General features: G+C 38.3%; 1 protein-coding gene across 1 annotated transcript; it reads left to right on the plus strand.

Moving 5' to 3' along the window:
• The first annotated feature begins 5481 nt into the window (after positions 1 to 5481).
• LOC109090184 lies at positions 5482 to 6585 on the plus strand. The gene has a single exon (XM_042723453.1). It carries the CDS (start codon positions 5533 to 5535, stop codon positions 6583 to 6585), a length of 1053 nt encoding a protein of 350 aa, XP_042579387.1. The 5' UTR covers positions 5482 to 5532.
• The last annotated feature ends 10807 nt before the right edge of the window (positions 6586 to 17392 follow it).

Below are 17392 nucleotides of genomic sequence, written 5' to 3' on the forward strand. Positions count from 1 at the left end.
AGGTGCTCACCTCACATATGCAGGTTGTGGAATCACATAATTAGGAAACGATGGAATCAGTGATGATGAGGGCTGTTTTATAATGAACCAGTGCACTGATATTATCATTCTGACTAAGTGATTTTTTTTCATATTCTATAGTTCTACCATTTGTCTAGATAAATCAACCTTTAAAATGAAACACTGAAAACTATATAAATCATTTTAAATGCTGAATTTAGGGGTAAATTTAAGCATCACAGTATTACAAAGTGCAGTATGAAAAATGGATTTTAATTTTTTTTTAAAGATAACATTTAACTACAGCTGAATGTAATCTGTAACAAATCTCAAAATCCATTTTTCATACTGCACATTATAATATTGTGATGCCTAAATTTTATACTGTATTTATTAGTGTTTTTTTTAAATAAGTGTAAGTATTCGATTGCAGGAAATGTAATAAAAATATGGAATTAAATTGAATTGAAATTTAGTAATTATCTAATATAAATGTTTTTTTTTATTATTTATTTAATGAAATTACTTTAACACAGAGACACATTTACATGTTTTACCATTTGTTGATTTTATTTTTAATTAATTAATGTCTTAATTATGATTTATAGATCATTTTATTTTTGTTTTTATTGCATATTGTATACTATGTTCATGCATAATTATTTGTATATGCATAAATACATATGCATGCACATATTATACAGTATGCAATAATGTGACCAGAATGGTGATAGGGCTGGCTAAATTTGTATAATTTCTTTTAACCCTCATGTGGTGTTCAAAACCCTATAACACCTGTGGTGTTCCCGGTCAAAAATGACCGGCCCATAAAAAAAAGCTTATAAATCACTCATTATACCATATTTTCACCCAATCTTGGATTCAATCTTTTTGTCAACACGTTCTCTTTCAATTAGGACTGGTTTTATATTTTGATTTGCATCTGAATAATCATAGGCCTCATTTATTTGAGAGTAGGCATTTCATTTTTTGAGTAATTTTTTTTTAAAATTTTGAATAATTTTGGAAATATTAAATAAAATCTGAAGAAAATTGGTATTGTTGATCACACTAGTCTACTCTAATGTTTCACCAGGAATTTTGTTTTGCCTTTTATTTTGTAAAAAATATGGCACATAGTCACACTTGTGGTGTTCCCGGTCAAAAATGACCGGCCTATAAAATGAATGAATGAAGACCAGGACAAAGTTCCATCTTTTGACCAGAATGAAACGGTAACCTCAGCTGGGCCCCTCATCACTGGAAGACAGCTCCTCATCAGTTGTTTCAAGCTCCGTAGCCGATTCAGTGGTGCCTTCCTCTTCAGAAACATCTTCACTGCAAGATGCATCCTGCATTTCCTCCTCCTCACTAGTTTCTGAGATCAAAAATCTGATGAATAACATCATGTGCAGAGAGCTGCTTTGCCATTTTGCTGCCACAAATGAATGACAAGCAAGTTGCTGTGAGGCATTTATATATGCCTGTGCTATCGCATTATAATGTATATTTGTAAATATTGTCTAGTTCTGTGTGAGAACCTCACAGTTCCAAAACAAAATGTCATAATATTTTGTCTGGAAGCTGTGATGAAACAAGAACATGAAAGAAAGATTCTTTTGAAGCCGGGTCACTGCAGTCACGGCCAGTTTGTGTTTGTGTGTGTGTGTGTGTGTGGTAATGTCAGATGGATAAATGTATATTAGATGCAGGTTAGGGTAGGATCAAATTTCTCTCTGTGGAAAAGAATGCGTGTAATACTCAAAAAAGTTTGTGTGTTTTAACGTGTGTGTGTCTGGGTAGCATGTGTATAAATGTATCGATACATGCACAGGTCCAAGGGCTTGATGTTTGCAAGGACATATGCTCATATGTGTACATGAAAATAATGAACATGCTCCTGAAAACTAAATTGTTCTGTTATTTTCAGTCTCTCCCATTCACTTTCAATGGTCGGCCATTGTGACCATTTTTGACCATGCCTACTCTCAGATAAATGAGGCCCACGATTAATCAGATGCAAACAGAAATACAAAACCAGTCCTAATTGAAAGAGAACAAGTTGACAAAAAGATTGAATCCAAGATTGGGTGAAAATATGGTATAATGAGTGATTTATAAGCCGGTCATTTTTGACAGGGAACACCACAAGTGTAACAAGGTAACAAAAACCCCACAAAAACAATGAGAAAATTTTCAAAAAAAACAATGAGATTTAGTTATACCGGTTGGGAACAAAGTCACTAAGTTTCAGTCCAAAGCGATAACATTAACTAGTATTTTCGGGAAAAAGAAAATCTTCTCCTGGTCAAATTGACCCGAACACCACATGAGGGTTAACTGATTTCACAAATAGGCTATTTCTGGAAGATTTCTAAACAAAAATCAGTTGGTGTAAAGCTTGGGGCTTTTCTGACTTAGTGTACTGACATTTACAAAGCGCCTTTCGGTTTTGGAGTGTGTGTGAGTGTGTGCATCAGAGACAGACAGAGAGAGAGAGAGAGAGAGAGAGAGAATGCATGCATGCATGCATGTCCTGCTCTTTTCTGCCTCGGGTGACCCAGTCAGAAAATATATGAAGCATTTACATTCACCCGCTGTAATTACTGGTACTTACACCATAAGCATTGATTCTATAAAACAAGCATAGGCAGACAGTTACTTTAAATGGCACAAATCTGCATACATGTTCAGTTCATACTTTGTAAGATCATGCGTGTTTATATTTTCAAGTGAACGCTCGAAATATTATTTAGGTAGCACTTTACAATAATTAACTAACAAATTAATACACTTTAATACATTAACATGAACTAATCGAACCATATTGTAAAGTGTCACAATTATTTGTTATTAAAGTATATATATGTTCACAAAAGACTGTTAAATAAAACAGAAAAGCAAGCAATTGAGCATGATTTGGCGAGGCAGCCAATACATATAATAACTGTTCTCTTTCAAACAATCGCTCAGTATCTCACTATGGGAAATGCCCCAGACGTGATAGACTATGGAAGCACCAATTACACCACGTCTATCCGAAGGACGGTCCAATCACAGCTCATGACAAGGAGCCCACCTCCTCCCTATATATATGGCTGTGATCCCCGGAAAGGGCTTTCTTGTTCTTTTCCCCATGAAGACTTTCCTTTAGCACCTGTTCTGCGCTGCTTCAGTTCACAAACGTACTGTCAAGGTAGTCGTTGCCGAACGCAGTGCAGTTAAAAATCTGTTGTGGATTTCTCTACTCGTTACTAAGTTTTTTCTAGCTAATGCATTAAGGCAAGCTAAGATTATTCTACTCACCATGTCGGGGTCCAAGGCTGCAGGAGAAAAAGGGAAGGATGTCCCTTCGCGCTCGTGTCCGGCAGCTTGTGGATTTATGATCTCGGGTAGGGATTTGCATCCGATGTGTATTGCGTGCATGGGTGTTAAGCACACTCAGGCTACGCTGGCGGATGCGGAGAGTTGCGCACACTCTCATGCAATGCTGGCCAGGATCTTGGAAAGAAGGCTCCATGTGGCTGCATCTTCTAAAGACAATCCTCTTCTATCTTTTGTCCCTCCTTCGACAAAAGGGGTCCAACCCTCTCCCCCATGGGATTTTTCTTTGTGGGGGGATATTATGGATTCAGTGACTCCTGAGTTTACGCCGCTTTTCGACCTACAGCTGCTTGCGGAAGGCGATGAGGTGGAGGGAGACGAGGAGGAGGATGAGAAGATGTTAACTCGCCTCCTCCGAGAAGAGCCGGATGATGAGGAGGATGATGCTATCCTGTCTGCAGTACAAGCGTCCAGGCCCGTGAGCATGCAAAGCGGCCTAGTGGAAGTTTGTAAGCGTATGGCAGCTAAGCTTGGCATCGCTTGGCCCGTAACTCCTGGGGATCCGGGAGTTAAACGTGACATCTATGATGGGAAAAAGCTTCCTTCTCACCTTCCACAGGCGAATCAACTGCTTTCCGCTTTACCGGCATGTGTGGCAGAGACAAAGGTATCGTGGGACAAACACTTTTCTCATCGTGTGCCCATCAAGGGATACTCGTCGCTCGATGTGAGTGAAATGGAAGGGATTGGGCTCTCTAACTCTCCCATGGTTGAACAGTCAGTGGCTCACCACCTGCATCCAAACAAGCGAACCACTCTCTCATCTGCTAGTCCCTCCCTCCCTGGAAAAATGGAATGCTTCATTGCTTCCATGTACCAAAAAATTATAAATCCTCAGCATTTGGCGGTGCTGGAACTTAATGTCACTTCGTTGTTGGCGGCCTATTAAGCCGAGTTGTTGGAGGAGCTGGGCACTCAGCTAAACGTCGGCAATCCAAATCTGGTGGTCTGGAAGGAGATTTGCAACATAATCCGTACCATGGCTCTTGCAATTAGTTAGATTTTCTCGACGCTCCTGTGGATTCAAGTGGGTTGTTCGGCCCAGCCGTTGCGGCGATGAAAAATGGTTCTAAGTTGTGTTCAGGCCAGTTCTGCTTCCCCTCAACACACAATGTTCCATCAAGTTCGAGTGCCGAATACTCAGCCACCAAAAGAATGTGGTCTGATGGTACAAGCACAAGTTCTTAAGTGTATTGTCACAAAGCACTTCAGCCTCTGGGTTTACAGTGGGTTTACACTGGCCGTTTTTCTCTCTGTCCACTAGATGGCGCTAGCACCCCATCTATGGAATCAGTTCAGCTGAACCCTCTGGCTCTTTATCGGGAGGCTTGGAGAGAGTGATCCGCGCATCCGTGGGTCCTCGCAACTGTAACCAAGGGTTACAGGCTTCAGTTCGCTGTAAAACCCCCTCGGTTCAATGGGGTCATAGCATCTGTAGCAAATGGGGATTCAGCTCGGGTGTTAGAAGCAGAAATATCCTCCCTCTTAGAGAAAAGAGCTATACATTTACGCATTTAGCAGACACTTTTATCCAAAGCGACTTACAGTGCATTCAGGTTAACACATTTTTGACCTAACATGTGTTCCCTGGGAATCGAACCCACAACATTTTGAGCTGCTAATGCAATGCTCTACCACTGAGCCAGAGGAACATTATAAGAACTATAAGACGAGTTCCAATGGGGGAAATTTAGAAAGGCTATTACTTTTTATTAATTAAGGCTATTATTTTCCATTTCCAAAGAAAGACAGGGGTTTGCGCCCAATAATGGACCTGCGTGCTCTAAACAAGCACTTGAAGAAGTACAAATTCAAGATGCTCACAGTTGCAGCTCTTATGCGCACAATCCTTCGGAATGATTGGTTCACTGCGGTCGATCTCAAGGATCGCCATATAGAGCGATGGAGACAGTGTTATCACCACTGAGGCACAAGGGGCTCAGAATATCTACTTATTTGGACGATTATATGTTATGCGCTCACTCGCGGGAGGTGGCGGGACGGAACACAGAGATGCTCATGTCTCATCTAAGGAGTCTGGGTTTCAGAATCAACTATGCCAAAAGCCAGCTGATTCTGTCTCAGGAGTATCTAGGCTTACGGATAGACTCTGTGGCATACCGCGCTATGCTCTAGAAAAGGAGGATAATGGTTTTTTATCAGTGCCTGGCCCAGTTTTGCAAGGGGAATTTGGTATTGTTCAGGACCTGTCGCCGCCTTTTGGGCATGATGGCTTTGTCGCTGTCCGTGGTCCTGCTAGGTTTGCTGAAAATGAGAGACTTCCAGCGATGGGTAGCAGCGAGAATTCTATGTCCTCGTCGGCACCTAACGCGCAGAGTAAGAATACACGCAGACTGCATGATGGCTCTATATCAGTGGAGAGATCCCTGTTCATTCCAGACAAGGATTCCCTTGGGGGGCATGTCTCTGAGAAAAGTGGTGACAACGGATGCATCTCTGTCTGGCTGGGGGGCTGTTTTTCAGGGCAGATCGTTAAATGGTCGCTGGATGCCCCAGCTTTGCAAACTTAACATAAATATATTGGAGTTGAGTGGCAGTCTTTCTGGCCCTGAAACATTTTCTCTGATTCTTGGAAGGGTTTCATGTTCTGGTCAGGACAGACAACACAACAGTGGTGGCATATATCAATCGCCAAGGGGGAACACGTTCGTTACAATTGCACAATCTAACGCGCAAAGTGATTGTCTGGGGCGCGGTGCACTTCAGCTCACTGCGCGTGACGCATGTACCAGGAGTCCTGAATGTAGGGGCGGATCTCCTGTCAAGGGGCAACCCTTTATAAGGAGAACGGGTGCTCCACCCGCAGGTGGTGGATCAGATTTGGGGGATTTATGGCAGGGCTGTAGATCTCTTTGCCTCGCAGGCAAATGCAAAGTGACCGCTGTATTTCTATCTCAGGGACGAAAATGCGCCTTTGGGTGTGGATGCGCTGGCGCACCCGTGGCTGAATGTGTTGCTTTACACATTCCCTCCGCTGAGTCTTATTTCTCCCACCCTAGAAAGAGTAAGAGAAAACGGATTATCTCTCCTTCTGATAGCCCCTCATTGGCTGGGGAGGCTGTGGGTGGCAGGGATTGTCCAGCTCCTTCAGTGAGAGCCCTGGCCGCTCCCGTTGCGCCAGGACATGCTGTCGCAAGCGGGGAGGCAGATTTTTCATCCACACCCGGAACGAACCCATGAAGGGTTAAATTTATATGGGTTTCCGCAGGAGGTTATAAAAACTATCCAGAGCACTAGAGCTCCATCACCGTGCTCACTGTATGGTCTTAAATGGCGAGTGTTTGAGGACTGGTGTACTCATAAAGGAGTTATTCCTTTTCAGCTTTCAGCTTTAAAACAGGACACGATCGCTCAGGAAGAATGATCAGTTATTCATATCTTGGACCATTCAACGTAAGGGTAAGCCGATCTCCTCACAGCGCCTTTCCCATTGGATGGTGGAGGCGATTGAACTGGCCTATACATCTATTGGTCTTCATTCCCCAGCGGGCTTAAGTGCTCATTCAACAAGGGTTGTGGCTACCTCGTGGGCGTTGTTCAAGGAGATTTCGGTAAGAGATATTTGTGCAGCGGCAAGCTGGGCTTCCCCTCATACATTTATCAGATTTTACCGTGTGGATGTCACTGCACCTTCTATGGCTCATGCAGTTCCCAATGTTGGCTCTTTGGAGAATTGAAAGGTTATCTTTCGTTCTTGCTGGGTCTGTTCGGCAGCTTCAGAAAGCATGCGTTTTGGGAGTTGGCTATATCATTCCCATAGTGAGATACCGAGCAATTGTTTGAAAGAGAAAGTAATGTTACTGGCGTAACCCCGGTTCTCAGAGAACAGAGTGAGGTATATCACCAAACTTCCCTACTCGCATAACACGGGCGTGCTTAGAATGCCGTTTCTGGGGATCACAGCCATATATATAGGGAGGGGATGGGCTCCTTGTCATGAGCTGTGATTGGTCCGTCCTTCAGACAGATGGGGTGTAATTGGTGCTTCCATAGTCTATCACGCCTGGGGCATTTCCCATAGTGAGATACCTCGCTCTGTTCTCAGAGAACCGGGGTTATGGAAGTAAACTAATGTTTCATTACCTAAATCCTGCATAAAGTGCATTTGGACCAGGCTCGGTTGCAGAATTACATATGTGGTTCTGAAATTATCATTTTCTATATAGTGTAGTAGTTAGCTTTGTCTGTGTCATACATGGCTGCTTGTCAAACATGAAAAACACAAGTTTTATTTAAATTCTGAATATATTATTGTATACAGCATGCAAAGAGTGCTCCCTTCAAACTTATTAAAAACAGTTGGTCATTCATCACGATTTCACAGTTCCAAAAAAAAAAAGAAAAAAAAGATGAAAATTTTTTTAATGTCTTTGTTAGAAAGAAGATACAAGCATGATATAACTCAGCACTGAACAAAAAATGGTGACTGGAGAGGCGAGTGCGTGGATTCCAACCTAAACTCCTCTGATTGGCCATTGCATTTTATAAGTCAACAAACATGTCTGTAATTGGCTACATTGCTCACCTCTGTGAAAATGCATTGTAAAATCATTTGACGCGTTCCAAAAAAGAAGATACACTGGATTGTTTGCCAAATCTATTTCGTTATGCTATTATTACGAAGAAAACAGAGGTTATGGGCAGCTTTTCCATCTAAAAGTAAGTAAAAGCAACAGCAGGCAGTTGTATGAGTAAGACTTTAATACACCCTAAACTCAAATCCCCCCGGCCCCCCCTCTGGCGTCGGGCCTGAATCCATGATTAATAGTTACTTTAATATTCCAATATTACTATTTATTATGATTTTACACAATTAACACACAAACTGACGAAACAGTTTTGCACAGACTGACAAATAATCAGGAAATGGCTTACAGACATTTAGACGTGAATGCATTCTAATAGGTATGCATGGACACAAATATGACTCCAACTGCGGGCACATTATGGAAAATTATGGGTGTTAAGGGATATGAAGATGCAGTCTATTATGAGAGACGGCATGTGATCTCAAAGTGTTGTGAATGCAGACGGGCAAAAACAACAAGACAAACACACAATGGCAAATGGCAATGTGGTAAAAAGAAAAGATCTCTCCCTGAACGCATCCTTCAGCTGTGCGATTCAAACAGTCTAAACAGTGTCAATGAAGTACAAAGACAGGAAACATAGAGCATACTCACATGATGTAAAGATTGACTTGAAAAATGGATTTTTTTTAGTTTAAAAAAAATAAAAATAAAATGAGCTAATTCGACACAATTCTTTAAAGTTCATTTTAATGCATGCAATTCGTGTAAATTAATTAATCGATTGGCATTGTGACTACAGGAATAATTTTGTTGGAAATTAGTTTAATCTAAGATACATTAATCAGACCAACACTATATGTTGGAAACTGTTATGAATGTCATGTGCTCTGTCATACAGTATTGAGCGATGATGCTTAAAGTAGCCTATGTATAGACGACCTGTTTGAATCCAGCTGGAGTCTGCCTTCATTATGCTACTTCTCTGTCCTATAGATAAGCGCAATAATCCCTCCCCTCTTGCAACCTGTCACTCACATTAGATTGCAGCAATTAGCAAAGAACAATGATCCAGTCAATTCCCAATGGACAAAAACAAGTCCTGGCCTACATTTTGTGTGTGTGTATATGTTTGTGTGTGTGTGTGTGTGTGTGTGTTTGTTTGAGAAAACAGCTCAAAAATTAACTTTGTAGATTAAAATCACTTTCTTGACTGTAAGGTCATAACTTAATAATTTTATTCAGCAAGGATGCATTAACTGATTAAAAGTGACGGTAAAGACATTAATAAAGTGACGTGACATACAGCCAAGTATGGTAACCCATACTCAGAATTCGTGCTCTGCATTCAACCCATCCAAAGTGCACACACACAGCAGTGAACACACACACACACCGTGAACACAGACCCGGAGCAGTGGGCAGCCATTTATGCTGCTGCACCCAGGGAGCAGTTGGGGGTTCGGTGCCTTGCGTAAGAGCACCTCAGTCGTGGTATTGCTGGCCCGAGACTCAAACCCAAAACCTTAGGATTAGGAGTCAAACTCTCTGACCATTATGCCACGACTTCCCCATGTTAATATTAACATGTTATACATATAATAAAAATTAAAAAATCTATTTAAAATAAATGTCATTCTTTTGAACTTTATATTCATCAAAGAATCCAGAAAAAAAGTTTATTATAGTTTCCATATACAATATTAAGCAGCACAATTGATTTAAAATTATAATAAATGTTAGCAAATCAGCATATTAGAATGATTTTTGCAGGATCATGTGACACTAAAGACTGGAGTATGGATGCTGAAAATTCAAATTTGCATCACAGGAATAAATTATATTTTAAAATATATTACAATACAAAACAATAATTTCAAATTGTACAAATATTTCATAATATTTACTGTATTATTGATCAAATAGATACAGCGTTGGTGAGCATAAGTGAACTGTAAATATCTTTCCCTCTGTGGCAACTCTCAAATTTCATTCTTCATTTTGAATATTCAAATTAGAAACCAATGTCAATTTGTTATATTCAAACACCAATTAAATATTGTATTGGCATTCAGGACACATAAATAATAATTACTTACATTTGGGTCTTTGCGTCACATAAAGCTATCATGTCTTGTGTTGTATAACACAGGCCACTCTTTATCGTATATTGTGTTTTTCTTTTTCCTTATTGCAAAATGGAAGACATTCAGTATGAAATGTAAAAGATCTCTGTATAAATTCATTTGAACAAAATAAAAAATCTCTTGATGTGTTTCACAGAAAAATAAAAGCATTTGGTTAAATAAATTATCTGGGCAAACTATTCCTTTCAAATGAAAAACTACAATTAGATTGCATAAAAAAAGTTTTTGTTGGACATTTTTATTTTTTGAGAGATTTTATTTTTTTGAGGTTTTTTCCATTGTTGTTCTTACATATTCTCTTATAGTCTTCACAGCGCACCAAACATGCCTGTGTACGTGCATATGACGTGCGAAAATAAAGATGTTGTGAACCTTCCTCAGCAGATAATGTTAGTCAAACACATCTGCCCACAAGATGCCAAACATCAACGCTCAATAAATTAGCAGCAAGCTGCCTGCAAAGTGCCACAGGAAAGCGAGTAACAAAGTCTTCACATCAGCGAATGTTTCTTCGACATGTCTTTGTTAGCCCAGAAACATCAAGAGTAGAAAACTCTCAAAGCAAACCTGACACCACACCTACCTTCAAAAGGAATATATAATCAGCACAGCGTGTAGACTGCCATTCGCCTCCCATCTTTCCTCCAAACGCACACCCACTCATGATCCCTCTCTGTTTTTAGTCAGTGAGCATTTCTCACATAATACTTTCTCTCTCCAATCAAACAGTTCTTTCTCTTGCTTTTTAAATATTTATCACAGAGCCCACAAGGACTGTGTCAGAGGTGTCATTGCATGCTCTGGATCAAATCAACATCAATTTTCCATTCAGGCCCATTGAGAAACACTCTGGCTGGGAGAGAATTGGGGTCCTGTGGAGCCAAGCTCGGTGGGAGTCCATTCAGAGACACACTGGTTACATGAACTGGCCCCCTCTGCTCGACTGCCTGCCTGCCTGCGTGCCGGCCCTTTAAGAGCAGAGCGATTTGCGCCACGACCGCCGTCCCCAGAGATGACAGGCTGTAATCCTGCTAAACAAACAGACTCTGGGAAGAGAAGACAGGGCACGGCACATCTGTCTCTGGTCTATGACAAATCCCTTATGTTGAGATCCTGTGAGGGATCACTGGTTATATAGAGAGATATAGAAAATAATGAAAAGGATACACAAACACAACTTGCCACTATTCAACATTTCACAATTTACGATGATGATCAAAAACTTTCACACAAAATATAAAACACCATGTTTCTTTCATGACTCGATGATTTAAAGGAATATTTATTGATTTTTAAAGGGTTTACCCCAAAATGAAAGTCCTGTCATTGTTTACTCACCCTCACGTCGTTCCATAAAGAGACACTCTTTTCCATGTAATAAAGGCAAGTAGCTCCAAAAAGCACTGAAAAAAGGTAATTTATACAACTCAAGACAACAATTTAAGTCATTACTGACATAAAACCTGGTGCATAAAACTAAGGCTTGAATATACCATTCCAATGAAATGTAATACTGTACACACATATATACGGGTAATGTGGCATTTAGAACTTCAGTTTTGTCTACTTGTATTAATTCTGTTGCTATTTCAATGTAAATCAGCTTTTTAAGACAGATCAGAACAATGAACATCACACACACATAGATAGATAGATAGATAGATAGATAGATAGATAGATAGATAGATAGATAGATAGATAGATAGATAGATAGATAGATAGATAGATAGATAGATAGATAGATAGATAGATAGATAGATGATGGAAGGGGAGATATTTTGTAGTGAATGTAAAATGTACGCTGTGGGTTGTGATGGATCAGCATATGTTTGAACTTACAAAGCATCTAACACATGGTGATGGAAAAAATATGAGATGACAGTTATATTTCAGTGCTTTTGCATTTTCTCTAAAAAAACATGGTGTTCCCCAAGAATCTTTAATATATAATATATTAAAACATAGTTTTTCCTCGTCATATTTTTCCACCTCATATTATTTCAATCACAAAAACTTTGCAAGCGAACATATCGTTTCTTGGGGGGAACACAAACATTTTTGCAAGAGAACACGTTTTATGAACGATCAAAGTTTCTCAGGGGAACATAAAAGTATTGAAATGTAATATTTATTTATTTTTTTCAGTTTTTTTCCCATCACCCTGTCTATTTAATATGGAGGAAAAATATGTAGATCAATCCTTTTGAATTTGCTTACAAATCTTTTGCGTTCTCTCACAAAATATTGCATTTCCAGAGATACTTTGCATTTGATCACAAAACTTTTTTGATGGAAATAATAAGAGGTAGGAGGAAAAGCTATATATTTTTATACTTTTAATACTTGCAAGTAAATGCAAAGATTCTTGACAAAACCCACAAGTATTACATCAGAGCATACCATTTCAATGCTTTTGTGTACTCTAGCAAAACTATTGCGTTTCTCTGAGAAACCTTGCCTTTGCTCGCAAAACATTTGTAGCGGATTTAATATGAGGTAGGAAGAGAAATAATATTTTTAATACTTAAGCGAGCAAAAACACACATATACTGTATGAACAAAGTTCATATGGCAGAAACTCATACGTTTTACGACAAAATATAATTTTTCTGAATGAATGCAAAGTTTCTCAGGGAACACAAAAACTTTGCGAGAAAATGCAAAAGCAGTTGATAACCCTTTAATGTCTATTGACAGTCCATGGCTGTTGATTTTCACAGACAATAAAAATGAACATAAAAGGTGATAACAGTTAATGTGTACACTTACAATGGACACAACTCTATACCTCAATTACCATTGTAAGTACGTTACTGTAAAAGCATTTTCCATTTGTACTTATGAACAGAGGGTTGAATTGTACACCATTTTGTCTGTGGTAATCAACAGCATGCAATAGCTGCTGTCCATAGAGATTAAATAGAAAATTATTCTTCAAATAACAAGCATTACCCAAATACTAGTTCAATCCTTTTTTTTAAAAAATTACCTGGTATATTACACCAACTGAACCCATATGAATGTTTGCCATTTACTTGTTGTACCAGCTAGTTCATTGATTGTGATGTATGGCCATATAAACATAAATATTTGCTTGTGGCAAATCCATAATCTGTCAGCAGGCCTGGAACACACACATGCACTTATTCTCCTCCTGTTAGCTAAAGGTCATGCAGTTTTGGATGTACTTTCTATGTTAAGATCATATTGCTGTTTCTATCATGGGAGTACAAGGAATAGTTCTACGAAAATATTTTTTTTTTTGAAAATGTACTTAATTTGTTGAAAATTGATTCTTCGTGTGAACAGATTTGAAGAAATTTAGCATTACATCACTTGCTCACTGACAGATCCTCTGCAGTGAATGGGTGCCATCAGAATGAGAGTCCAAACAGCTGATAAAAACATCACAATAATCCACAAGTAATCCACACCACTCTGAAATTCTTGTGAAGTAAAAATCATGATGGCATTTTAACTTTAAATGGATGCTTCTGGTCAAAATGCAAGTGCATAATCCACAATAATGTTTCAAGTTCATCCCCTGTTGTCATCTCACATCAAAATCCACCAATGTATTCGTTTAGAACTGTTTCGGACTGTTTTCAGTTGCAAACAGTGCTTGATCTGTGCATATTTCTCTCCTGATTCAGGAGAGAAAAATGCACAGATTTTGACCTTTTCACTGGATAAAGCAATATTATGGATAGAGGACTCCTATTTTAGCCAGAACCAATGGTTTGAAGTTAAAACATCTTTTTGAATTTCAAACATGCAGCTTTTCGCTTGGATTAAATATAATGCTACATTTCTCCAAATTCTGATGAACAAACAAACTCATCTATATCTTGGATGTCCAGAAGGAAATTTTTTTAGCCATTTTTTATTTTTGGGTGAACTATTCCTTTAAGGGTGTTGAAAAGTGTTACTACACTAAATTGTGTGTTCAACTATCAATGCAACTGGTTGCCAAAGAAAACAATTTATGTACCCACCATGCAAAGCTCTAATAATAATTATTATTTAAAAATGGAGAATGAACTTAGTTATTCCTAAAAGACAGTTATACTGGTTGCCACACCCCTGGTTTCTATGGCAGTGATCTAGATAAGTCTCTTTTTTCCTTTATTTGCATAAATCAACTAGGGACGAAGTCTCAGTGAGTTGAGTAGAACTTTTGAGCAAAGGCAATTTCTATAAAACATGTACTTTTGTGCAGAGCACACGGTGAAATGTTTGAAAGATGATTCTGATTCATTTGCATGAATTTTTTTTATACAGTTCACAATAAAAAACCTACACAGAGTGTCCAAAATTCAGCTGAGGTCTCCAGAGTGTCCAAAACTAATCCCACTTTACATAAAGTGTCCAAAATCAGCCGAAGTGTCCTTAACACAAGTCCCTGATTGTGTCCTTATAATCCTCCATAAGAATTGCAGGTCTGTTACAAATTGACTGTTTATTCTCTTTTGAAGGTCTCCTTCACGGGGCTTTAGGAGATTCTGAACACCACGACTTCACGACTTACCTTTGTGACACTGAGAATAATACTTATTTAAAATGTCGATTGCAACCCAACTTAAATAAATAATTAAGAACATCACAACAAATAAAAAATAACACTTTCACATTTTTAAAAAAAAAAAATTATGATACAATGAACTTAACCATTAAATTAATTTTTTATTTTTTTTATTTTTTAAATACATTTTTAAAATACTATTTACTTTTTAAAAAAAGTCTTAAAACTAAATTTTGTATACATTATGATTTGCATTTGGGCTGCTCAATTTTGACAAAACAGATTGGATTTCTTGATGTTGTAGGGATTTAAAAAAAAAAAAAAATTGCATCTGTGTCGTCTTCTTTTAAACAAGCTGACAACTGCATTTTCCATTTGTACTTATGATCATAGGGTTGAATTGTACACCATTTTGTCTGTGGTAATCAATAGCATGCTATAGCTGCTGTCCATAGAGATTAAATTGAAAATTATTCTTCTAATAACAAGCATTACCCACATCCTAGTTCAATCCTTTCTTATATTACCTTGTATATTACACCAACTGAACCCATATGAATGTTTGCAATTTACTTGGTGAACCTGCTAGTTCATTGATTGTTATGTATGACCATATAAACATGGATATTTGCTTGTGGCAAATCCATAATCTGCCAGCAGGTCTGGTACACACACATGCACTTATTCTCCTCCTGTTAGCTAAAGGTCATGCAGTTTTGGATGTACTTTCTATGTTAAGATCATATTGCTGTTTCTATCATGGGAGTGACAACTGTGTTCCTAAATGAATTTATTTCTGTTTTATACATAAGCAAATCAAAGCAGTGGCTAAACTTCAAAACATGAAAAACTGTGCTTCTGATTTTGAATAAGTTACACACAGAAATCCAGCAACACTTCCATCCCATTATAATCACTGAAGCTGTCACTGTGATTTTACATATGCAACCGTTTGTGGTCTGCAGTTCAGCGCAAGATCTCTGACTAAATATGAGAAGGGTTGTGAACTTCTGCAAATGATCTACATGTAATCAACAAAGCTGCTACTGCTCAACACATCACTTATTTACACCATGCCTTCTCTATGTTGATTGTAATGGGAGTGTTGCTGTTTGGATGTGGCACTTGCCTGCGGAACTCGCTTGCTCTGTTCTGCAGGCCAACACTGCGACATCTAATGAATCCAAAATAATTCCAAATTACTAATGGTTTTTTTCCCTTTGGCCATGAGACTGCTTTGTTGAGTGTATTATTTTCTTTCTACTTTTATGTGCCACCGTTAACATAAGCACACAGTGGCATACACAGACCTCTAGTAGAAAACCATGACACTTTCTCCTCCATCTTTTACTGACTTCTTTACGCACTTGGGGTTCAGTCTTTCCCCAGTTTGACACCGTACATAACATAATTTGTCCCATCTGACCCAAATAAATTAAACTTAATCTCATCACTTAAAGTGAACTTTGGACCAGTTTTCCTTTCTCCACACAATATGCTCCTCAGCAAAGGTGAGCCTAGCCTTTTGATTCTTTCTGTTGATGAGAGGCTTCATCATCACAGAGTGTTTTCAGTCTGACATCTCTTGAACATGCCAAGACAGATCCTTACTCTGTTCAATGCTGAAGAGCAATTCCAGCTGCAGTGCTGAACCGATTCCCCATTGAGAGCCTCCACATTATTCTGCCTTCTTGTGCATTTGTCTTACATGGATGACCAGCCTTTTTGGGGCTATAATGGTGAACCACTGCACAAAAAAAGTGTTGAATGTTGACATGGAATGCTGTAAGTGTAATTGATTTTTATTAATTGTGCAGTCCTAACATGAATTGTTACATTAATATAGCTAAATTACATAGCTACATTAACACAGTCTGTACACCTATTTGTACAACAGCTTCCATATAGTATTCTCGTTGTTGTAAGTGTACTGTATGAATGACCAATGTATATCCATTTTTCTGTTTTAGGGAAGGCCTTGAAATTCTGTCTGTAAACATGGTGACAGTGATTAAAGTAAACATTAAAGATGGCATTTGTAACACTTATCAAAGTTGATGAGACAGTCGTCTTGGCTTTTATACCTCAGCAGAAAACTACCGGGAGCAGCTCTGGTTAAAGCCAAACTATTTGTCAAACTATTTGTCCAGTACAGTTCAGTTCCAACAGCAGGATTTGCAGAAAATATGCTCATGTTTATTGAAAAATACGGGTGTGAGGTCAGTTGCAGCGGTTGTCACAAAAAAAAAAAAAAAAAAAAAAAAAAAAAAAACCTGTGGATGAACATAACTTTATTAAACACTGGAATACAATGATATATGTATTCCGCTGCTATATGAACGTGGCCTGCATTTCTGTAGCTTTCCAAATCTGTATAAAGTTACACCTGCTTAAAGTTTTCAGATTCAGTATTCATAAGCATATTGTGTTAAATGATGGAGAGCAAAGTTTTGATGAAAAATACATTAAAAAATGAAACCCAGACTTGTAATGGAAGTTTAAACTGAGTAAATGTGTTAAGTCGTTCAATAAATTAAGTAGTGTTAAACATATTAAATTAGTCTCATTTATCATAAATACAATTAAATCAATCAGTGAAAGCCATGAATTAAACATTCTGTGAACGTTTAATCGGTAACATTTAAATTATGCATTCAATGTTCAAAAGGCATGTTTGCTAGAATTTCACTTAACATACGAATATTAATCACATTGGCAATGCATTTAGGTAACAAATGCTGCATCTATCTTGTCTAGCTGAAGCACTGCATTTGCATTTCTTTCATTGA

Source organism: Cyprinus carpio, chromosome B5 (assembly GCF_018340385.1).
Source record: "Cyprinus carpio isolate SPL01 chromosome B5, ASM1834038v1, whole genome shotgun sequence".
Classification (NCBI taxonomy): domain Eukaryota; kingdom Metazoa; phylum Chordata; class Actinopteri; order Cypriniformes; family Cyprinidae; genus Cyprinus; species Cyprinus carpio.